Source organism: Gavialis gangeticus, unplaced genomic scaffold (genome assembly GCF_001723915.1).
Source record: "Gavialis gangeticus isolate Ggan-Ray unplaced genomic scaffold, GavGan_comp1, whole genome shotgun sequence".
NCBI classification, from domain to species: Eukaryota; Metazoa; Chordata; order Crocodylia; family Gavialidae; genus Gavialis; species Gavialis gangeticus.
Genome location: NW_017729012.1, coordinates 11,725,266 through 11,749,530, shown reverse-complemented (window position 1 = coordinate 11,749,530; position 24,265 = coordinate 11,725,266). Strand labels below are relative to the sequence as shown.

The following is a 24,265-nucleotide window of genomic DNA, read 5'->3' as shown; positions in this document are numbered from 1 at the left end:
CCCGGCACTTCCGCCCTACGGCAGCGGCACTTCCGGTACCTCAGCCAATCGCGGCGCGGCGCGGCACTTCCGGTCACGCTGCGGGGGATTTGGCGCGGCGGGAGCAGGAGTGGGCTGGTGTCGCCATGGCCGCGCGTCTGAGTGCGGGCGCTATCGCGGTGAGGGGCCTCGGGCTTCCCGCTCGGCGCGGCCGGGCCGGCTCGTGGCGGCGGCTGTTCCTCTTTCACGGACAGGAGCGCGCGGGTCCCCTGGGGGGGGGTCAGGGGCCGTGTGGCCGGCGGGTGCCCTTGCCTCGGGCCGGGGCCCGCGTGTAATGCCCCGCCCAGTCCCAGCCCCTGGGTGCGGGGGGCCGAGCAGCCCGCGCCGCCGGCCGTGTGCCCCCAGCGCTCGGACCCGCTGAGGGCCCTTCCCACCCAAACTCCTAGGAAGGGAAACCCACGTATAAACCATATTCCCGACCCGCTCCCGATGGAGGCTGTAGGGGAGAAAGGAGTCACGGTCTCTCTCCCTGCATCCATCCCTGCCCCGGCGGTGCCAAGTCTCACCTTCTCCCTTCTCCTCCCCCCTTTCCAGGCCATCATGCAGGGGGAGTCCATTACCAAGCCAGTGCTGCAAGTCATCGTGAGTATTGGCGCAAGCGTCCTCTTGCTCCCGGTCGCCGCAGCTCTGTGCGCGGGCGGGTCAGCCAGGGTGTGCGGAGGCATGACTCGAGCAGGCGGGGGGAAGCTGGGCCGGGGAGCAGATTGCCTGTGCAAAGCTCCTGAGGACCTGACCTATAACGATGCATTTTAGTTGCTGGCGAAGCCAAAAACCAAAAAAAAAAGCACTCCACCATTCATGTCTTCAGAAGAGGTGTCATCTTGCCATTTGTTTCGCAAATAACGTGGGGCAAGGCCTAAGGACACCTGCTTTTCCCTTGCAGAACACACGTGCTATTGCTACGGGCAGCGGCCCTCCGCGCTACCGCTTGCTGATGAGCGATGGGGTGAACACGCTCTCGTGTAAGTGTAACGCGTGGGTCAACGTGCATCTGTCTTGACGGCAGAGTTGACACCAGGCTTCTGCGCGGGGCCCCGGGGTGTTAGGGGCGTGGGTGCGGATTGTCAGTTTCCGTTCTGGGGTCGGTCATCTTTTTTCTGATGTCTTGTCATGGACCACCCAAAATGTTTGTTAACTGTGGGCAGCAGTTCTGTCATCAGCAGAGTCTTCTAAATGCGCTGAGATCTGAGAGGAATTAGCGGCTCGGTTTAATCATTTTTCATGCTGTCACACATCTGATTACGTTAATCGCTGCCTGAACGCTGTAGTCTGTTCTCCAACTTTGGGTGGCTGACATGCAGCTTATGGCCAAGAAATGACTCTTGCTGGCATATGTGATAATGTGTACACCTTAGGTCTCTTCAGTGCCACTCATCTGAGTACAGAAGTTGCAATTAGCCATTTTAGGACTGTCACCTGCTAGCAGCTTTCCAAGGGTTTTTGTTTTCTTTTGCAGCTTTCATGTTGGCAACACAGCTAAACTCTCTAGTTGAAGAGGAGCGCTTGTCTGCCCACTGTGTTTGCCAGGTGAACAGGTTCATTGTTAACAGCCTGAAAGATGGAAGGTATTTATGTTTGTTTCAATATTTATGTTCACGGAATTGGCTGAACAAATGGGTGAAAGGGAGGAGCTCAAGCGCCTTTGTTTGGGGGGAAGTCAATAGGTGTATCCAGGGGGGTTCTCATAGTGTATACTCTGGCTCCCTTATAGTTTTCTGGGAGCAATTTAAAGTTTTAACCAATTCGTCTGGGCCCGATGTACCTAAGGGACTACTTTCTCCCCCAACACCCCATTGCAGTCTGTGACAAAGTAACAAAACCTTCAAAATTACTTGCAATTCAGGCACGTGCAAAATCTTGGTAACTTTTATTGCCACCCTTCTCTTCTCCCTCAGGTTGCCTTTTGTATTGCATGCGTAGTTGTACTTAGTCTGCACTTTTAAGACAGGTAGTATATAAGGAATCTGGCACAGTTTTTTAGGGCTTTGCAAATAGCAATAATTGTTATCCCACGTCTGTTTCATGTACACTGTTCAGGTTGTTTTGTTTCAGTCCACACCATTTGTGCTTGCATTTACTGAATGTTGTAAACTGGTGGGTAATGAAGCTGTTTGCTCCTTACATTAGCTTCCCCAGGGCACCTATTCTATAGTGATTGTAGTGCCTTTATGTATGCAGAAAAGAAACTTGCAGCCTATGACAGACAAAGACAGATAACCGTAGAGTATCTTGCCATCTGTTCTGTTTTTAGGAGAGTGGTTATATTGATGGAGTTAGAGGTTCTGCAAACTGCTGATGTGGTTCGTGGAAATATTGGTGATCCAGTGCCATACAATGAAGGTAGGTAACTTTATGAACAAAGGCATTTTGTTGTTTTGGAGACTTGCTGCTGTGCTGGTCTTTCAGCTGTGTACTTTGGTGAAAAAGGGGAATCAAATTTCAAGTGATAGGAAAACAGGGCTGGTCATCCATTCTACTCTCTCCTTCGAAGAGGATTGTCACTGTCTAAACCATCCCAAAATTAAGGGGGGGGCTGGCATCATCTGAGCACACAAACCTCTGGTCTTTTCAGACATGCGGCTACTGTGTGCCTAAGTTGCATGGCTCTAATTGTCTTGTCCAGAGCTATGATTTCCAGTTCCTTAATGTCTGTTCTGCGCATGGAACTTTAGTATAGTGTCTCCCTTTAATATACAAACCCAAAGCTGAACGGTCAGTTTCTGTCTCCATCTGGTATGAGGAAGTCTTGAATTTTCATGATGTAACTACTCCATTAAAAAGAAACAGCTAATTATCATACTGGGGGGGCGGTATAGAATCCTAATACAATTTTGCCTACATGATTCCATTTTAATCTTTTGTTTTGATCTCTGCAGCATTCAAGTGGGATATTTTTTCCAGCTTGTATGCTTTTCCCTTGGTGGGGTTTGAAAGTTGAGACAAAAAAATTCAGTTATTAAAAAACAAAATTGGGTAGAGAGACGTACATTGTGTGTTATTTTAAACACCAGCCTGAATATTCTTTGAACAGATGGCCTTGACATTTATGAAGATAAAAGGTTGAAATCTGAGAGGGGCACAGAGTCATGGGAGGAATAGTCCCTTTTAGAGAATAGAGGGTAAAGACGTACGTACTCTGTTTCCATTGTTCCTGTCCTGCCTTGTAGTTTGTAGGAGTAACACTTGCCTACCCTGTGTAGCAGGACTGAAAAAAACCCCCATATTGACAAGCAAGCTGCTGCACTGACTAGAAAACTAGTTTACCAGTTGCTGGAAAATCCCACTTTGTGCCAGGTGGACCATTCTTCTCAATTGCTCTTTATTTTGGGGAAGAAGCGTATATCCCATGAACATGAGTTGAACAATGTAATTGCCTTTTGACAGTAATAAAGTTAATCACTACTTCAGAAACTTTCAGATGTTGCTGAATTGTAGAATCGCTGTAGACACCAGTGTTTACTGAGCAGACTTGTGTACACAGCTGACGTGTTCCCAATTGCCTGTGTGACGTGATAGCATGTTTCTTGTGAGCGGTTGTCTGTTTCGGTGTTGTTATGTTGTTGCTTAGAGACCAGCGGGTCATTTCACAGCTTTCTAGATTTAGTTTTGAAAGCTACATATGCCTGTTTTTCCTGTGAAAATGCTAGTGAGCGATTAGAAAGGCAGAAGTAGTAAGAAAAGCTTTGTGATATTTCTCAAATTTTCAGAAACCTCTTCATTTAATACCGAATCCTTTGTAATCTTAGATTCCTTAGGTCTTTCCTTTTCCTAGCATGCTTTCTTCTTTCATAGGCATAGGAGTCTAGATTGCCTGTGTGTCTCCTGTGCAGAAAGAATTTGGGTCCCTGAATAAGGGCAACAACTGAGCATTTTTTTCATTTGGAAATTTGAGCATTTGACACAACTAAACTTTGGGTGTAAAGGGTGAAGCCCAGCTTCTCCATCTAGTGGAACTCGGAGCCAAATACACGGTCTATTTTGACGTCAGTCTATTGCCAGGGAAACAACTGTCACCAGCTCACCATTGTGACTGTACTGTGGTAACCACTTAGCTGAGCAGTTTTCCTTTATGTAAAAGCCTTGCTGGGATTAAAAATAAACTAGGGGTAGGATGGTGCTTTGTTTCCACAAGCTGAGTATGTTGCATGCCCCGAGGGCTGCTTGCTTTTCTCTGTTCCCCCCACCAAGTTTCTTGCGTGCCCTCCTCCTACCCTGCTGTTTCTAGGATGCTATGTTTCTGTCCTCCCCTCTATGCCGGCGGCTCTGTGCACACATCATTTCCTGCTTCTTGTTTCTTATACATTCCACTTTTTGTGCCTGTGGTTTACTGGCATTTCATGCAGCTGAAATACAGTGAATTCTCAGATATACTGGCCAACATCCCTAATTAAGTGCCTCTCTATCTGGTATATTAAAAGCCAGATATCATAGGTTTCTTCATGGCTTGTGTTGGTCTTCATCCAGTACTACTTTTGGCATTTTCTTTACGTTTTAAGAGGGAGTTTCGTACGAGGTTGCATGTGATGTGTTACGGAATGGCACAAACTCCTTTTGAGAGAAGGAGAGGTATGTAGAAACAGTAAACAGTGGTTCTCAACCTTTTCAGACTTAAAACATCCCATAAAAATGTCAGTTCTCAGCTTTTACTTGGGTTTTTTTTGACTACAGAAAAACAATAGGGCAATGCTGTTGAAAAGAAGTCAGAAAGACTGCAACAGATCAGAATGTTTTTGACGTTATGGACTCCTGTTTGAAATCTCTGGTTTTAATTTGTGAATCGTGTAGGTGTTTGCAAACTTGACAGTGCTCTTATTGTTAGGCCATCCCATGGTGCTTTAAAAGGATCTCATGGCATCCCAGGGTACCACAGAACTCTGGCAGAGAATCGCTATTCTAAAATAACAACAGAAAGCTGTTGCTCGTTGGAGACCTCTTCTAGTTTCCTACGTGCTGTGTCCCTTGTCAGGTTGGTTCACTATTGTCAAGTCTTGTGATACGCTTAAAGGATAGTGAACGTTCTGTGCTGTTGTGCTCCTGTGACAACAAAATGAGTTCTCATAAAGGTATGTGAGGGTAGTTTTAATTGCTTTGATCTCAAGTTTCCTGCACTAAGTGGTATTTCCCCCTTTTATTACCAGGTCAGGGACAGCAACAGCAGCGTTCCTCGGCTTCAGCAGCCAACACAGCACCCAGCAAACCACAACAGCAGAATGGGAGCTCAGCAGCAGGAGGTAAGGCACTTCTGTATTTTAACTATTGACTAGTAATGTTGAATTGAGTTGTCTGACTTGTCTACAGCTAAGAATAAAACCAGTTAGATGATCCCATTTAGCAAGGAGTAGAGGCAGCTTCAGGACAGCACTTCAGAAATATCAAGGAAAAGAGACAAAGCTGTAAACTAGAAGATGGAAAAATATTTAGCAACAAAGAAATAATGACTTCCCACTCGTTCATTTACGAGAGAAATGCTGAACAGAAATCTTTGGAATCTCAGTTTTTGCAGCAAAAGATTACATCTTTTTTCAAAAGAACTTCCTTTCAGAGACAAATGTGGAGACCATCTTAAAATGTCAGGGGAAAAAACATAGTAAAAAGTCTGGACCTCATTTGGGAAGTTGTACAAGTTGCACTTCCATCCTATGTGATGCCTTATCATTACTTGAAACCCCATGATGCCCTCTAGACAACTAAACAAGCTGTGGTTCCAACCTGACTAAAAGGGTGTGTTATCAGTGCTGAGTTATTGAGGCCGAACATATATTACAGGACTGAGATTTAGTTGGGATTCTATAAATACCAGTTTCTGGTGAAGATTTTAAATAATGCTGGGCTGACATTGGCATCTCAGTTGTCTGCCTAGCTGCAGACTTATTTTTAAAACAAAAAAAAACCTTTCAGTCAGAGTTTGTGCTTTGAATAAGACTTGGACCTGTCTTGAGTTCGACTTAAATATTTGAGAGATGCTGAAATGAGAGAATTTTAAAGTAAATTTGGTTTTGAGTGTGACAGATTATATGTATATAAAAGAGCATATATAGATTTAGCAGCTGCACCTAAAATCAGAAAAGTAGCATATTTGGTTAAGAGGCATTGTTCCTTGGTGGTTCTCTGAGGAGATACAGGGCTGAAGCTATGCTTGCCAGATCTGAGTGGTGCTGATTTGTCACTGCTGATTAATCAGTGGATGCTTAGCTGATGTCTTTAACTGATCACCTTCTCCATAGCTGCAATTCTTAGTCCACTTGTGATGTAAAAGTCATAAAAGAGTTGAGCAGCATTCCTCTTTTGGCATGGTTTGCAGTAAGAAACCAGATGCTGTTTGTGACATGGTAGAAATGCTCTAGAGCAGTGAATTAATTTTAATATTCTTATTTGCTGCCTACATACCACAGTAAAATGCCCACACAGATTTAGGCAAAATTTCTATTTGTGGGCATCTTCCTGTAGCCTAGTGAGTGCTTCTGCTGCAGTTTAATAGTGGTACTAAGCTTGGCACCACCACATGGCAATATTCTACTCTTATTTTTTTATACGTAGAGGGCAAAGGTGGACAGTCGCATATTTTTGTCTCAGGTAACATAACTGAACTTTTGTGTTCCTTGCTAGGTCCTACTGTTAAGTACTATGGACCTTCAAAGGAGTCTGGTAAATTGGCTGGTACCAGCTTATTTAATACGCCTGGTGGATCACAGTCCAAGGTGGTACCAATTGCCAGTCTGAACCCATACCAATCCAAGTGAGTTATCCTCTTTATCAGTTATGTTCAAAAGATACTGTACGCATGAAGTACAAAGCCTAAAGTTACATTTCTGCTTCCCAAAAAAACTGTGTTAAATGTGTCAAATAATTCTTCCTTAAATATTATTCACTTGGTGCCAGCAACTCTCAGAAGCAGCAGTGCTGGGTTATTTTGTACTTACCCTTTGCTCCTTTGTTTTTTGGTGTTCTGTGCTTAGACTCTGGATTGTTTCATGTAAAGTGATTCCCAAGTCTTCTGGCCCTGCTGAAATTGAGGTCTTTGCATACTGGTTTAAAATCAACTGACAAGTTTAGCTATAAGCTTCCTTTCGGTAGTCCGCTGACCTGCTTTACCATAAACTCCTTCACCCTTGGCTACGGCAGAAATGCTGTCCTGTTTAAAAGCATTTTGGAAATGGCAGAAGCTTAAATTATATGAGTTGATGTGCTGGTTCTTAACAGCTGATAAAATACGAACCTTAAAATTGGGCTCTTGAGTTTGAGCGTGGCCTTTCACTAAGGACAAACTGCTGCATTGGGAATACTTCTGAGACGAATGAAATATTAAAAGCTTGTTTCTAAAGCGGGAGAATCATTCGGTGCTTTATCATTCTGTATGGCTTACCGACGGGCCTTGTTTTCTTAACTCTTGTTGCTTCTGTAGAACTGCATTCCGTCTCCATGGGCCAGACTAGACACCCTTTTTAAAGAACCGCTGAGGTACAATGAAAAGTGAGGTTTTACGTTTAGGTGTTAAAGTCTGTAGTTTCTGAGATAACAGCCTCTTCTGAAAAAGGACATGGGACACTATTTCTTACTGTTGTGTTTCTAGGTGGACCATATGTGCTCGAGTCATCCAAAAAAGCCAGATCCGCACCTGGAGCAATTCCCGTGGTGAAGGAAAGCTGTTCTCCGTAGAGCTAGTTGATCAAAGTGTGAGTGCTGATCTGTTACGATAGGCTCAAAGTACTGCAGTGATTGGAGTAGAAAGTTCATGTTTTTGTGAAGACAGAGAACAGAGGAAATGAGAAGAAGATCTTTTACATGAAAAGGGAATTTTACAAGATGTAAATGTATCTTACAGTCCCACATTCATTCACTCATAGCTGTAAAATACATTGCTTTGTCCATCTAGCTCATTTAATATAAAATGAGTGATAAACATGGCATTTAAGTGATCTTTTATCAGCACTGTCCGATATTGTTATGTGGCGAAGATGATTACAGTGCCAGCATCTGGTATCTCCGTCAATAGACGATGTAATGTCTGCTTTGCAGTGCTCTCCCTTGGATTGGCAGACAAATCCTATTGCTGTTATATAACCCGTGTGATGTCCAAAGGAGATGCGTGCTTCAAATAAACTCATCTTAATTAGGAAATTGGAATGTATATGAATGAATGACAAGGAAATTCCATCTCTGTTGTATTTAGGGGACCAAGATCTGGTTAATCTGTCATTCAGACCGCTTGATTAAATTTATAGCCCCCCATTGTGTAAAATCTTGTTTGTGTATGTGAAATTATTTTTAGTACCAAATGTGTGGTTCGTAGTTTCTCTGACACGTTGGTCCTCAGCCTGTTCTTTCACTTTTCTGCGTGCTGTTAGATTTTGACTGGTAGTTGTTGTTGCTTTAATTTTTAATATTTCTATTACACAAACATCTTATTTAGTAAAAATCCAACTCTGTCATTAAGTATCGCTTGGGGAAAGGCATTGTTCATGTGTGGTGTCATCCTCTAACTTGTGGAGGTAAATGACATATCTAAAAATATTGCCTAATCGGTAGCATAATGCTGCAGGCTTTGAAGGTATCAGTACAGAGTCGTTTCTGTGTTACAGTATGATATACTGTACTCATTACTGAACCGTATTCAGGAGTTTTATGTGGTTTAACAGGACTTGGAGATAAGATTGGGTGGTCAACCATAGAGGTTGTCATCGTAGCTATACCTACAAATGTATGAAATTTAGTGTTTGTTTCTTGTGTGCCCAGAGCTAGCCCTGCAGAATATTCCACAGCTATAAGCATGGTGCCATTTTGCATTGGAAAGATGTGCTTGCTGAATTTCATTTCTGACCAGCTGTCACATTTTCTTTCAGGGTGAGATTCGAGCTACTGCATTCAATGATCAAGTGGACAAGTTCTTTCCCATCATTGAATTGAACAAGGTACAGTATTATTTATTTTCAGAGTCAGATATGAGCTAGTAAAGAGGTGTTTATGCAGTACCCCTGGATGTTTAGTGGCAAATGTTAGCCATGTGCAGTGTCTAATAGCAAGTGTCTCTTCTATTTTATTGCTTCCTCCTGCAGGTGTATTTCTTCACCAAAGGACATTTGAAGACAGCTAACAAGCAGTTTTCAGCTGTGAAGAATGACTATGAGATTACATTCAATAGTGAGACTTCGGTTTTGCCCTGTGAGGATTCCCAACATCTTCCCTCTGTTCAGTTCGATTTTGTACCAATCTCTGAGTTAGAGAACACGAGCAAAGACTCAATTGTAGGTGAGTCAATGCGGTAAGATGGGGCTTAAAATGGGTCCTGTGGCACCAAGAACCTGGACAGGAGATTGGATAATCCATAGCACAATGTGACTGAGATGTTGCTTCAGTGGTCATGCCCTTAGGAATGCCTCTGGTAGCTTTTCCACGAGGGAGTTTGGGTCCTTTTGTGTGAACAGCGTGCACTGTATTATCTGCCAACTTGCACTGTAAATTAAAGAGAGTGAAAGAAGGTACATGTATTGCAATCATCAGTTTTCCAAGCAAGGCACAGAGGAAGACTGGTTTTTCATTCTGCATACATACCTTTCTCATCTAATTATCTCTGCAATGATTGTGGCGTAAATCCTGGCATTTGGATACAAGTTTTGGTTTGCTTTGCTGGGAGCTCTGAAGTTTTTCCTCTAACTTGGGAAGATCACACTAGAAAAAATGACATGGAAGACTGGTGAGGCAGAAATTATTACTTGTGTGCATGTGAGAGAAATCTGTTGACTCAGAAGCCTTTGATTAGGAGCTTTAACAATAGGTTTGTTAGCAGTCAGTGCAGTACACAGATAGGAATATACTGGCCTCTTACCTCTCAAGTGAATTTGAATCACAAGCAAGTCTTTGCCCTCATCATTGTTCCTAGCAGATGGTTATCTTTGTTATAAGCAATTTGTAATCCCTTGCTTGAGAAACTTCTACTGGAACAGTAGGTGGTGCCAGAGGGTCAAGATGAAGGGTTTCCACAAAGTGTAATGGGAGAAGATTGCACAGTACCTTGATCGATTTAATTTTTGTGACACTTTTTCGTGAATGCAGAATTCATCAACAGAATCAAAATCAAAATCTATTTCTTCCCTAAGAACCTTTTCACTTTAATATGCGTAGTTCCTGTATTTTAGATATAAGATTTTTTTTAAAATAGGAATTTAGGATCTTGTAGGATATAATCTGACACTGTGAGTATTCCTTTCCAGTCTGCTCATCTTCCCCTGCTGTGACCTTCAAGCAGTCCTAACTGAATGATGTCTACTTTTCAGATGTAATTGGAATCTGTAAGAGCTATGATGATATCACTAAAATTACAGTGAAATCTACCAATAGGGAGGTGTCTAAGAGGAATGTGTATTTGATAGATACATCTGGAAAGATGGTGACGACAACTCTATGGGGAGATGAGGTATGTGGTTTATCTGTTTTCAGCCTTCAGTTATATTGAAAGAGGAATGGATAGACGATGTCATTTGAGGCAGGTGGCAAGAAAGTGCAGCTCATGAGTATTTAGGAAGTTGCAAGAGACTTATTTGGCTTCAGCCAGATGAGTCGGGGTTTTTTTTTTTTTTTTAAATATATATATTTATCCAAATAACTGTGTTTATCAGTGGCTGGTCTGGTGTGTTCTGAGCATTGCTATTCACTGCCTCTCAAATGCAGAGGTTGGTGATAAACAGCTTTCTGATTCAGGAAGGATCATCAGCATTGCGTTAAGAGTTGCTGTTTGATTCGTAGAGTCTAATGGCTAAAGCTGCCCAGCAGGGACAAGCTTCATCTGTAGGGCAGGTTCCTTGGAACCCTGACCCAAGCCAGTGTTTGGTGGAGGTGGCAAAATGGGGAGAGAAGCTGTGCAACTAAGTGTTCACAAAATTGTGAAATTCTCTAATGGAAAGTGTGATAGAGAGCTAAATTTAACCCTTTGCAGGTATCAGTATTTCAGTTTGAAGCTCATTGCCCCCAATAACAAGACGAGCAAGCTACGGGGAAGAGTGTTTGGGTAGTGAATTACTGGTCTGCTGCCACAAGGAGAGATCGTGGTGATGTACTGTCTCTCCAGACTTCCTGAACATAAACACTGGCCCTTGCTGTGTTTAATCTTGGCCATGTTCTTCAGTCTTCACCACTGAGTAGGGGAGGGCTCTGCTACCTTGCTCCTGCCTACTGCGTTTTGCAGGTGGATTTCCACGTTTCACAAAGTTGGTCAATACCAGTCTCAGTTTTACAGATGGGGAAACTGAGGCCGGGAGGGGAAGTGACTTTCCCAGGGTCGCACAGCTGGCTTTTGGGAGAAGCAAGATAGGAATCCAGGTGTTGGTGCTGTAAGTGCTAGACCACATTGCCGTGTTTTTGCTGGGCCATGTGGGCTACCAGTACCACTGGCAGCCCATATTCTTTCTTAAACTTTTTGACATTTTCCCTCGTCTTTACTTGCTGCAGCCCAATGACAGCGCAACTTGCTGGGAATAAAACCCTGTATCTAATGGCTATTCAGAAACTATTTTCCTTTCAAACCTCTCTTGAGAAGTCATGGCTCTCTTTCTTCCTTGAGAATATCTGCACGAAAATGCCCAGAGGACAGGAATTTTATAGAAACAAAATTTTATTAAAAAAAAAAAGAGAGAGAAAAACATGTTGGTTATACATTTGCTTTTCATAAACAAAACTGCATAAGGCGCACTCAGCTTAGAGAATAAAAGAAATGGGAAGGTTGTGTCTCCTGAAAGCAGCATTCTCTCTCTGACCACCGAAGTTCTCCAGTCAATGTGTTGATGCTGCCTAGAGAGTCTCCCACAAATTCATTTTCAAGCCCTTTGTTCTCGATGGAAGTCGCCCCCTTTCCAAACTAGTTCTCCGGTTAACTGTAAACGTGGTAGGATTTGAGGACTCCGGCACTCTCCATTAGATGGGAGAACGATGTCTTAAAAACCCTTTAACAGTGATTTAATAACTGTCTTTCAAGGGCTTACTGACATACCTTAGATATAGCACCTGCTAAGTACAGCCAGGCAGTCTGATGCAATTTTGGTCTTTTTGTCACAGTCTGTGAATTATGGGCACAGGACCGACCCACTGCATAGTATGCCACTACTATTTTCTGTTTCTTCACAGGCTGAAAGATTTGATGGTTCTAGGCAACCTGTCATGGCGATCAGAGGAGCCAGAGTCTCTGATTTTGGTGGCCGGAGTCTCTCTGTCCTGAGCTCAAGCACGCTTGTGATGAACCCGGATAGTCCAGAGGCTTTCAAACTCCGAGGATGGTATGGCCATGTGCTTGTGTTGCTTTACTCTGACTGTTCTCACTTCCTTTACCTCTGTAACCTACAAAAGAACAGTCTACAGAGCAGTAAAGGAGGAGAGAAGGTTGGAGGCTAGGAAGAAGCATTTTTATTTCTCTTGGAGGCATCATGTCCTGAGAGGTTGGTTTTAAAGTTGTTAAACTGACAAACCTGTAATCCCATGACAAACCTTGAAGAATTGGAGTAGAAGCAATTAGAGTGGCAGCAGTGTGTGCTGACCCAGATCCTTGGAAGGCAGCATGAAATCAGACTTTTAGCAACTCTGCTTCTATGGGTTTCAGCTGAGAACATTTTTTTTTCCCGTAGACTTTACGCGTTGTGCAAGATCTTATGGATTCAGTTAGTATGGGTTGCGGGTATTGTTTTCTGGCTTTTAAAGCTTTCTTGAAGTATCAGTGTCTCCCTTGTTCCTTTCTCAGGTAATCTTTATGGTTTAATAGCAAAAGAACATTTTATCAGCAAAATAGTATGATTCCAGAGGTGCCTGTTAGTGCTGCCAGATTCCAGGTCCTTCCAGTAAGGTACAGCACTCCCAGAGGAGAAGGAAGGTCTAGTGGATAAGGCACTGAACTCTAGGACTTGAGTTCTGAATTCAGTTCCTGCTGCAGTCAGGTGGTTCTGTAACTCTGGCAAGTCATATCCGGAAATGCAGTAGTGCCTGTGTTCTTGATCTGTTAAATGGGTATAGTTGTTCCATACCTCCTAGGTTTTGAGGATAAAAAATCATGAGTGATTATGGGTTTTATATATACGCTGGGCTCCTTATAACATTTTTGTTTGTTTTTCTACGTGTAGGCTTGGTCTCTGCAAAATAGGTGCGGTCTGAAAAGAGACCTGAATGGGGTGAGGAGGGCCTGGTGTAGGGTGCCTTGTGGAAGAAACTGAAGGAGCGTGGTGGAAGATGAGTGGGGAGAGACTCCTTCCAGTCCTGTGTTTGTGTATGAGATCAAAGATAAGAGCAGATGTGTGTAGTCTCAAAGATGAGGATGAGAGTTTAACTCTCCTAGGAATTTGGGATTAAGTTACAAAGGAAAAGCTGCAGACTGCAACATAATACAGAATGAACTGGGTAACTAACAGGGGGAGGAATTCTGTTGATTATAGTGTTTCAGGCTGCTTTCAGCTACTGTTCAGCAAGTTAATCCGGGTTATAATTGAGACCTTTGTGGCAGTTAGACTTATTCTTAAGCAACAGTTGAGGTAGAATTCCATTGATGACTTTACATGCACAAACCTTTGATCAATTGAAGGTGTTCTGCATATGAATACAGTGTAGGCAATAGGGAGGAGCGTGCATAGCTTCCCAAAGGAACTGCAAATCCACCCTAGGGAAAGCTAAACAAATGCTGAAACCGGGTTCTCTGCATCCTCAGTGAAGTGAGAGATGGGCGTCAGTAATCACTTTGATCTTTGGGATCTTCTGGTTTAGTCTTTAAAGGTATCAGGGTTTTGTTCAAGTTCATAATGACTGACCTTCCATCCTGTGGAAGATGGGTCAACAGAGCTACTGGGTAAGACTATCAGTGTGATTTGTCACTGAGCTGTTGGAGGGTGTTTTGTCTGTCCCCCACCAGGTGGCCCCAGGCTTTTCTGATCTGGGAATGGGGAGCAGACAGGGTCATAATTCAGCCTTTCATTCACCACGGGGCACAGTCAGAAAGGAGTTGGGAGACAAGCTTGGGGCCTTGAGAGCTGTTGACATTGAAACCAGATTTTATTAGAAGAATGCGTGTGCTTTTTATCCTCCCTCTGCAAATCCTAGTTCTGTTTTGACAGTTGCCAAGCTGGAGTCCTTTCTTCCATGAGTTGTCCTCAAGGGTCTCCCTCAACATCATACAAAACATACATGCATCAGAACTAATCTTCCAATGGAGCCCTTGCCTTTGCTCTGCATGCTCTTGGTTCTGAAACTGTTAGCCGTACACACGTGCACTCGGCAGCCTATTTCACAGCGTATTTCAGGAAGATAACTGCATTTGCATTCACAAGTAGGCTATTTGTTCATGGATAGTGATCTGTGGAAGGGTTGAAATGGCTGAAACGAGCTTTCTGCTGCAAAAGATGTGCTCCTCCACTGAAATCACAAAGCGTCTGGGCAGGGTTTGTGGCACCAGCCTCACTGATGGACAAATCCTTATTTTAACACAGGAAATATGATTGGTTAAACTCGATCTTTCCTTTTCTTTCAAAGCTGCAGCAAAAATAATGGTATCGTGTAATTAAATTCTAATTATACAAGTGTGCTGTTGCCCTTAAATCTTGTTATCTGGCTGCTTCTAAGAGGAATGTAGTGCCTCATTTGACCGCTAGCTGGCACACCCGTCGTGGTCACGAAAAGCAGAATTTGTCCCCTTTTCTAAGGTTATAAAATACTGTGCTAATTAAAACAGAATATTAACTTATCCTGAAATGCTATTTTAGTGTGCAGTATACACAAGTTACTGTAATTGTTTCCTGTGCAAGTCATTGATAAAAACCCCTCTTGTATTAAGCACACAAAACTAAATATAAGCTTTGGGTAAGTTCATGTGGTCTGCTTTCCAAAACAGGAGGAATTTGTGTGTCTTTCCAGGTTTGACTCCGAAGGGCAGGCTTTGGAATGTACTTCAATCTCTGATCTGAGAGGTGGATCAACAGGTGGAGGAAGTGCCATTTGGAAAACTCTGTATGAATCTAAATCTGAGAACTTAGGGCAAGGAGATAAGGTAAAGTAGAGTTAGACACTATCTGTGTATTCTGCATAGAAAATGAATGGATTTTACCAAGGTACGGTGTTTGTTGGAAGGTTATGTAATGAACCTCCTAGGACATCTGCTCTCGTTGAGTTTAAATAGGGGTTAATCAAGATACTGAGTCATGGCATCGTGATAGGCAGGTTATTTCCTAACTGTCTATTTTGAAGTACCTTGTTCTTCTGAAGTGTGGTCCTGGCCATTGTCAGAGTAGCGGCCTTGAACCATTGGCCTGGCCATTCTTGTGGCTTTTGTCTTGCAGGCTGCGGTCAGATCAAGTGTTTCACTGTAACACAAATGCAGGGATCTTTCTCTGCCTTTTGTAACGTTAGGCCCCCAAAAAGATGAGAGGATGAAAACTAGATCTTACGAGAGAATGAACGGTATGCTTAGCTCCACAGTTTGAATAGGTATGGTGGGAAAGCAAATAAGCTCAGTCAGTCTAATCAACTAGTGATTGAGAACATGGTTCAATGAAGATTTAAAAATATTCTTGCCTTAGGGGCTTCATTTAACTTAATGGAGCCTAAGAGCAGTGGCAGCAGAAGACTTGAGTTGCACGTCCCAGTGACCTGTACCTGTTAAGCCTATTAGTCATCAAAATCCAGCTAGGGGGCTACATGCTTGCCAATTAGTTCAGAATTCAGAATTGAAATGATCCCAGTGGTTTGCGTTTTATATTATGCTCGTTCTTGCAGGCGGATTACTTTAGCTGTGTGGCCACAGTGGTACAACTGCGCAAAGAGAACTGCATGTACCAGGCTTGCCCAGCTCAAGATTGCAATAAGAAAGTGATAGACCAACAGAATGGACTGTACCGCTGTGAAAAATGTAATCGCGAGTTCCCCAACTTCAAGTATCGCATGATCCTCTTTGTAAGTAAAGGATTAGATGAAATACTGTTGCTCGCCGACCATATGCCTTGCACAAACCGAATCAAACCCTTTTGTTTGTGAGACTGGGGCATCAGAGCTGCTCCGATGTATGGTCCCTGCAGATAAATAGCCACTAAATAGCATATAGGCTGTTATCAAGTGTGTAAGGAGGGTTTCATTGAGCTGATTAGCAGTTTGTTTCTTTGTGCATCAATTAAGCTTTTCTTTTTGCCAAAAAGTTTCAAGCTAACTCAGTTGATTTTGGTTTCTAAGTGTAGCATGCAGTGCAAAGTACAGATGGCCCACGCCTCTTCAGTTATGAAGATAAACTAATGTAAAATGGCATTTCTGGAGAGCAGTAATTGCACTCTTACAGCTGATACCTATATTTAGTTCATTCTTTTGTAGGTATTGTTCTGTCTCTCATGCATTAATGCAGCCTACTTCAGCGTACTGTGTCTGAGAATCGTTATCATGATGTGTGCTTGCACCACTAGCATTGAACCGTCTTTCAGCTTTTGCATTATAAAGTGCCTGAAAATTAGAGGTTTTCTTTGCTTTTAGAAGTGCTGTGCAGGGGGTCTGTTTAGGGAGGGAAAACTATCATTGCAGTATTACTTTGGCTAACATAGGATTAAATGAACAGTGCTTCCAAACAGGAATTACATCTGAAAGTCTAGGGATGTACAAGCTACCCTGTGGATTAGAATCTCTTACGTGGAGAGTAGGAAGGATGCGGGAAGGGTACTCCTGAACTGCAGACCACTTGTCTCCCGTTTTCAGATGCCCTATTGTTGGAAGCCAGAGATTCAGAAAAGACTGGTCCTTGATCTCTACCTCCCCCTGTATTGTCCTTGGCTATTGCAGGGCTCTTGAGGTAGTCTGAGTTTTTTTTTACATGCTGTTCCTGCCCAGGTGTCAGAGCAAAATGTAGTTTGAGAGGGAGGCAGTGCACCTTAATTGGACTTGAATGATTTCTTGACTATGCGGTGGTGATGTGGATTGCAGGTAAAGGACCAAGCAGAGCACTTGGACTGTCTATTCTTGTACGTAAGTAGGGCATCTGAGTTAGAGAAGCCCATAGTGTTCTGCTTAAGGTACCATGTATGTTACCCCAAGAAAAAAATCTTGAATGTTTGCCATTGCCGGTCTCAGTTTCCAGATGAGGCAGGTATGCTAAGCTCCAACATGCATCCTTTTCTGCCTGAGTGCAGTGTGGCTGTTGTCAGTCATCTCCTCTGCTGCTCTTTAAGCAGAATGAAAAAAGGTATGGTGCCTCTTGCTGTTAACCTCATCCGTTGCCATGCTGCACTGGGGTAGCAGTGGATGTAGTCTTTCTGGACTTTCGGAAGCCCTTCGTCACCCCATTCTAATTAAGAAACTGGGGGACTGTGGCATCGACACCCACGCAGTCAGATGGGTCACCAACTGGCTGGAGGGCCGCACCCAGAGAGTGGTAGTGGACGGGTCATTTTTAACCTGGAGGGATGTGAGCAGTGGGGTCCCCCAGGGCTCGGTCCTCGGGCCCGCACTGTTCAACATCTTCATCAGTGACTTGGACGAGGGGGTAAAAAGCACCCTGTTCAAATTTGCTGATGACACACTAAGATGTGGGCACGCTAGAAGGGAGGAATAGGCTGCAATCGGACTTGAACAGGTTATAGGGGTGGACGGACGAGAACAGGATGGGATTCAACACTGACAAGTACAAGGTGCTGCCCCTGGGGAGTTGCAACCGGCACCATATCTACAGGCTGGGAACTCCCTTCTCGTCAGTGCAGAGGCAGAAAAGGATCTTGGAGTCGTCATTGACTCCAAGATGAACGTGGGCCGGCAGTGTGGGGATGCTGTCAGGAAGGCCAGCCGCACCTTGACCTGAACCTGTTCAGCCTCCACATGTGAAGGCTGAGGGGGGATCTAGTGGCCTGTGACAAACTAGTCAGAGGGGACCAGCAGGCATTGGGGGAGTCCCTGTTCCCCCGAGCACTGCCAGGAGTGACCAGGAATAACGGTCACAAGCTGACAGAGGGGAGATTCAGACTAGACATCAGGAGGTGCTACTTCACAGTCAGGGCGGCTAGGGTCGGGAACCAGCTTCCAAGAGAAGCGGTGCTGGCTGCTACCCTGGGGGTCTTTAAGAGGAGGCTAGATGAACACCTTGCTGGGATCATTTCAGCCCAGTACTCTTTCCTGCCATGGCAGGGGGTCGGACTCGATCCGCTCAGGTCCCTTCCGACCCTACTAATTACGAAACTAAGGGTTTGTTGCAGTGACATTTTCATTAGTATTTCATAGCCATGCCCAGCATGCAATCACAGAGTACCTGGTTTTATCATCTTGGTGGCTCCTTCCTGGACCATGATTTGTAACTGAACACGAGTTACTGTTGAAGTGTGCTACTGTGTCACTACAATCATGAAAGGGTTTTTGCACTTCAGCCCCCATTGACTAGAAGCCTTCACAAAAGCGGTATGCGTGGAGCTGCAATACATGTACTTACTGAAAATTTTAAGCTCTCTTCAATTTTAAAGAGAATCTCCATGAATAAAGAGCATCTGGATGAAGTGTCTGTGGCTTTTTTTTTTTTCCTTAAGGTGATCATTGCAGACTGTCTGGAGACTCAGTGGGTGACTTGTTTCCAGGAGTCAGCAGAAGTCATTCTTGGGCAAAACACTGCTTTCCTTGGAGAGCTAAAAGAAAAGGTCAGTCAATTAGCTTCCTCCTTTAAAAAAATGTCTAGAATATGAGGTTCTATTTCCACCTGGTAGCCATAATAACAAACGTTGCTACTTTATGAAGGTCTGTTGCCTGTCCTGATCCCCTATTTAGGAGGCATCTCTGTAACAGGTAATTTTAAAGATGGTGTGGAATGTGTGTGAATAAGCATTTGTCTGGGCTGGTTTAGGAACAGTGTTGGATTTAGATGCTACTTGAGGTCCCTTCCAACCCTGTGATTCTCTGTGGGTTTTTGAATCATTTAGCCCTAATCCTGTAACATGCACACACAGTACCGCTAATGACAGTGGAGATTTGCAGCGGCATTTACTACTGTGCATACAGCCCCTGTGGAGGGCAGTGCTTCCTTTGTTGAAATGAATGTGCAGGGTGTATCCGAGAAACTTCAGACCTGTTTGCAGGAATTTGACTTTTTTTTTTTTTTTTTTTGCCCTTGCTGAACTGGTAGGGTGTACCGGTGAGAGCTGTCCAGCCTGAGGAGTTGAGTCTCTTTAGGCGTTTAGCTTTTTCTTCAAAACAACCTAAGTTCATGTCAATCGTGTCCCTTCTGCTTGACCTGCTGTCTTCTATAGGGGTGGATTGCATCTGCCCAGGAGTCAGGGCAGGGTTCTCTGCTCTCGTCTGTCCCCTGCAGGATTATTCTCTGTCTGAGCATTGTCTGTAAACTGCATTCTTATTCCCGACTTGGAGTCTACCTGCTATCTCTAACAGCTGAGATTTTCCTTGCTGTCATGAGGACCAGCAGATATTCCAGCTGCTTGGTGAGCCCTGGCTTCACAGCCTGAGCTGGGAGGCTGCTGATTAGTTGCAGGAGGCACTGGTGTCCAACTGTCCTTGAACAGTCAAAAGCCATGACATTCTCTGAGTACCGTAAAAGGAGCGGCTGGATTTACGTTGTTGCACCCAACTAAGCATTCCGGAGTCTTGAAGAGTTTTGTTCAAATTTCTCGGTATGAAGAAATGTCAAGTGTGTTCTTAAAAGCTTGTTTAAAACAAAGCTGACTAAATAACCTAGGTTGCGACTAAGCCAGAAACCTTGCTTTCTGTTTGGTTGCTCGCCTTAGCATTGGATCGTTTCCACGGCCAATTTTACTGACGCTGCTTAGCAGAATGAATTTTTGCGAGCCCTACAAAAATAATAGTTTTTTAAATGGATCGTCTGCTGAGAGGCGTTTTAAAAGTCTTTCCCATCAGATTAGAACAATTTTAGGGTAGGCTATAAACCATTTAAACTTTAGTAAAAAAGACAGCGTATTCTTCCATTTATTTGTGCCTCTTTTCTACCACAGCTCGCTTCCCCTTGAAATGGTTGGGTGTCAGTATGAAACACCAGGCAGGTCATTATTAAGCCAAGTATATTCAAAACTGACCTACGTTAGCTCCTGCCGGACCCCATCTCTGATATAAATCCTGCTGTACAGGCCAGCCAACGTATTTTTAGCTGTCAGCTATATAAATTATCTGATTATTTTGGAAGCAGAGTAGCAAGTGACTCAGCTGTTCCCCGTGAGGTGTGTTGATGGTCATTATCATGATTAAATTTGCATAGTTGTTTTTTTTTTCATTTTAACTCCCTGTTTTCAGTTATCCTAACTCTCATTTGTCAGCCGTGCTTAGTCTCTGCCTGAGTCTGAACAAGACTGCTTTGGCCGTTTTTGAGTCCGAGGAGAATTGCAGGGAGTGAATTAATTACCAAAGAAACAACTTGCAGTGCTTTTTCTGAAGAGCTGTTTAGTGGAAAGGGCTAAGGGTAAAAAGCTGAAGTGTAGCTTGGTGGAGAAGTACCTCTGTGTTCCACAGAAAACTGGTTTTGATTTGACAGTTTTATGGGCCTTCAAAATTTTGCTTGGTGTGCTTGCAATACTTTCTGGTCTGGCCTCTTTCCCTGGAGGGCTTAGTATGATACCCTTTGGAGTCAGTGGAAGTCTTTCGGTTCATTTCGGTGGGCATTGGATGACAGCAGGAAAGGCCATTTGGCACTTATTGTAAGCAGGCTCTTTCATCTGATCTGCTGTGTCCAGGCCTCATTGCCAAAGCTTTTGGGGAAACGCAGGGCCCTGTCTAAAGAGGCAACTGGTCCAGTAATGGCAGCATTCCCTGTTGTCCTACTGATTAAGCTGGAAGTGCAGTCTAGGTCTTGAGTGTGGTGAGGGTAGCATCTCATCCTTTAGGCCCTGGGGCCAGTTAGGAAAAGAATCACTCGAGGAATGGATGTGCCTAATTGTGCAGCCTGTAGAACTGGGCTCCTGCTGGCCACCTATGTTACCTTTCTGCGAGTGACCATGGAAGGAGCCATGGAGGTGTGGAGTAGTGCTTCCTGAAGAACTGAGACACAAATAGGGAACGCATGCCGCAGCAGCAGTTTGAGGGAACGGGCAAGACCTTGACCTACAAGCTGCAAGATCTAGGTTCAGCTCCTGGGTCTGACAGTTGCATGCTTTCTGCATAATGAAGGCATTCATACCTATTTACTGATATCACACAGGGGCTATGGGATTTAAAGAAATCTCTGTCTTTTTTTGTTGTTGTTGCTGTTGGGTGCTTTGTCTTGTCATTTTAAGAGTCTTTGAACGATGCAGAATATGCACCACTTGTGCAGTTCCCTTTCAAACGTCCTAAAACGCAGAGATGTGCAGGCTGAATGCAGACTCATTAGATAAACACAGAAACTGAGTATGTCTAAGACTGAGTAGTGAAATGGCCGGCGAGCTGTTGGCACTTCAGTCACTGTAATTAAGCATCGCATCTAACCCCAGGTAAGAAGCACCAAGGGAACTTCATATTGGTTCGGGCAAACCAAGGACAGCTGTGTATCGTGTCATGTGGCCAACCCAGAGTTCTCTCCTTTTGGACTAAAAACTTCATATTTTAAAAATTAAAATTCAGCAACGGTTTCGGAGCCCAAAACAATCTGCTGGAAGACTAGTCCTCCAAACACCCCAAATACTTTACTGAACTCTTATTTTTCCATTGACTCGCCTAGTCCGTTTCAATTTTACCTCAAGCTCTGCAAAACCTGAGTCATTCTGAGAGTGGATGGTGGAGCTGGAAACTTGCAATGCCATCAACTCATGCCTTTTGTCTTTATCCTCACAGAATGAGCAGGCATTTGATGAAGTGCTCCAAAATGCCCTCTTCAACACATTTGAGTTCAAGATTCGAGTCAAGCTGGAGACTTACAATGTAAGTACCCCACCAGGCAGATGGGGCATGTAGCTTGCAACATGTAGATCAGTCTTCATAGGAAATGGCTTTCTCCTTTTACATTATTTGTGGGGAAAGATCAGCCTCCAGGGGTTTCCACTAACATTCAGCACTATTTGTCCTGAGTACAGGAGTGTGGAAGGAAAGAAGGACCACAGTCATTTTGTGACACTACTTCTTTCTGTGATGCACAAAATCTAGCTTGTTGCTTTGTTTTTGTGTGATTTTAAAGTCTGGGAGCCAGAACTTCATGCTTGAATTGACTCTGTCAAGGGTAATGAAGCTACATAGAACAAGGAGAGCCTAGAACAAAGGGCCTCGGGCGCAGAACCCTCCTCTCCTCTTACGTACCACTTTTCTCTTTCAAAGGACGAGTCCCGGATTAAAGCTACCGCGATAGACGTGAAGCCTGTGAGCTACAAAGAACACTGCAAGAGGTTGATCACGAGCATCAGAAAAAATGCGCAGCAAGGATGAGAGAAGGAAGGATGGTGGTGATCGAGCTGGAGCTAGAACATTCACAGAATAACTAAACAGCTGGACTTGGGGTGATTTAAAAAATCAATTTACTTGGCAGTTTGGCATTAGTTACACAGCGCATGGGAGTCTATCTAGTGGGCTAAATGATTTCATGGATTCCCTTGTGCAGTTATGCTACTAGTATAACTGCAACAAATGGCCATGCCAGCGTTGACTATTAAACTATGATGGAGCTGAAGAGGAATGTCTAGACAAGACAGCATTGGCTCCTATAGGCATACTGACCTGTTAAGATTTCATTAGCTTTAGACAAGGTGTACGCATGTCTGAAGTAACTTTTTCTTCTTCATAGATTTAAAGCCAGATTACATAACCAGTATGTTTTACATGCAAGACACTTGTGACAACCATGGCACTTTGACTTGTTCTGCAGAGGGTAGGAGGGAGAGTGTCGTGCAGCTTTCTGATGTAGACCACGGAGAACAGGTCTATTAGCACGAGGCAGTCCTCTTCCCTAGAATTCAAAGGCTTTCTCTTTCCACAGGTGCCATGGAGTTGTTAATGCTTGGAATGGCAATATGGTAGAATTATTAATCAAAGACGTATCTCTTATATCTGAAGAATATCCTTCCTTCAGGGCTTAATAGACTGAGTCAGATGGGTCTGATATTAATCAAAATTGTCTCTTCTGAGGAAGGCTGATAAGCATTGACTCTCCATCCCCCAGGGAAATCTAGGCAACTACAAAGCATTGCTTTAGCTTTCACTTCAATTAATATTGTGTTCTTGGCTGCTGATAGCTCACGCTCCCTACCTATACATATTTCTTATGTTTGTGTATGCAGTTTCTTTGGTTTTGTTTGTTACTGTTAATCGGAAACATGTCTTTAAATGGGGGGGAGCTTTATTTTACGGCTTTGTTTCAATAAACAGTATTTAGTTTCTGCATAGTGAATTCTGCTTTCTTTGAACACCAAAGACTTCTCATTACTGGAAAGCAATTAATTAGCTTCCATAATAAGCATTCACTTGGGGAAGATGTTACCTTATTACGAACTCTAAGGTTAGACTGAGGAATGGAGATCTGCCTGATGTTGGCAGCATGGAAATGCAGTGATGTTTTCACCATTTCTGTGCCTGAGAATGCTGATGATTTGGCACTTCTGGGATTTTTATTGACGTTTACACAGCAGTCTAAAACTAACCAGGCTTTGAGATTTGTACAGACAGTGAGCTAGTACAGAAAACAGTAATTATGCTACTGGGCTTTTCAGTCAGCAGAGCATGCTAGCTCTGTGTGCTCCTAATCACATTAATTATGTGTTCCCCGGCTGCAGCTCACAGCGTGGCATTTGCTGCGCAGCTCCAGGCAACCAGGCAGTATTGCACTTGGTGTGGTAGCAAAACTTAATTTTATTTTGGGCACTATAGTGCTGAGGTGTCTTGTGCGTTCATCCCGTGCACTCTACCTCCTGAGAGATCCTGCTTGTCTTGTTAGTCCGGGTGCCCTTTTAATTTAGGACCGTAGCGTGCTGTTTCTGATGGATGTGAAGGGCATCAATCCAGGGCCATTAACTGTATGAGCAGCCCCTTTTTGCTTCCTGGACTGTGAAGATAGTGAGTGGGTTGCATTGGTTCTTTTGCTGATGCCTCAGAATTTTTACGGAAGCACTTTTTCCCTCTGACCTTGTTTATATAGTGTTGATTAGAAAATTATGGTCTTCAGCACTGCTCGGGATTGACAAATTGTGGGTTAGGAGTGATAATCTATCTACCTACTCTGTCAACTAGTCTTTTAGTTTTGGTCTTCCCTTCCATACCCTTCCTTTCCCTCCTGAGCTGAGATTACTGAAAACAAGGTGTTAATACAGTATGAAGCTTTCCTGTGTAGCGAGTC

General features: G+C 43.7%; 1 protein-coding gene across 1 annotated transcript; it reads left to right on the top strand.

Annotated features, from left to right (window-relative positions):
• The first annotated feature begins 68 nt into the window (after positions 1–68).
• RPA1 (replication protein A1) lies at positions 69–23,315 on the top strand. Its single transcript, XM_019511287.1, has 17 exons — positions 69–158; positions 574–621; positions 923–1,001; positions 1,496–1,604; positions 2,291–2,379; positions 5,178–5,270; positions 6,646–6,775; positions 7,610–7,712; positions 8,880–8,948; positions 9,093–9,285; positions 10,311–10,450; positions 12,154–12,302; positions 14,914–15,046; positions 15,772–15,948; positions 18,543–18,650; positions 21,781–21,867; positions 22,258–23,315. Exons 1-17 carry the CDS (start codon positions 126–128, stop codon positions 22,363–22,365), a joined length of 1,848 nt encoding a protein of 615 aa, XP_019366832.1. The 5' UTR covers positions 69–125; the 3' UTR covers positions 22,366–23,315.
• The last annotated feature ends 950 nt before the right edge of the window (positions 23,316–24,265 follow it).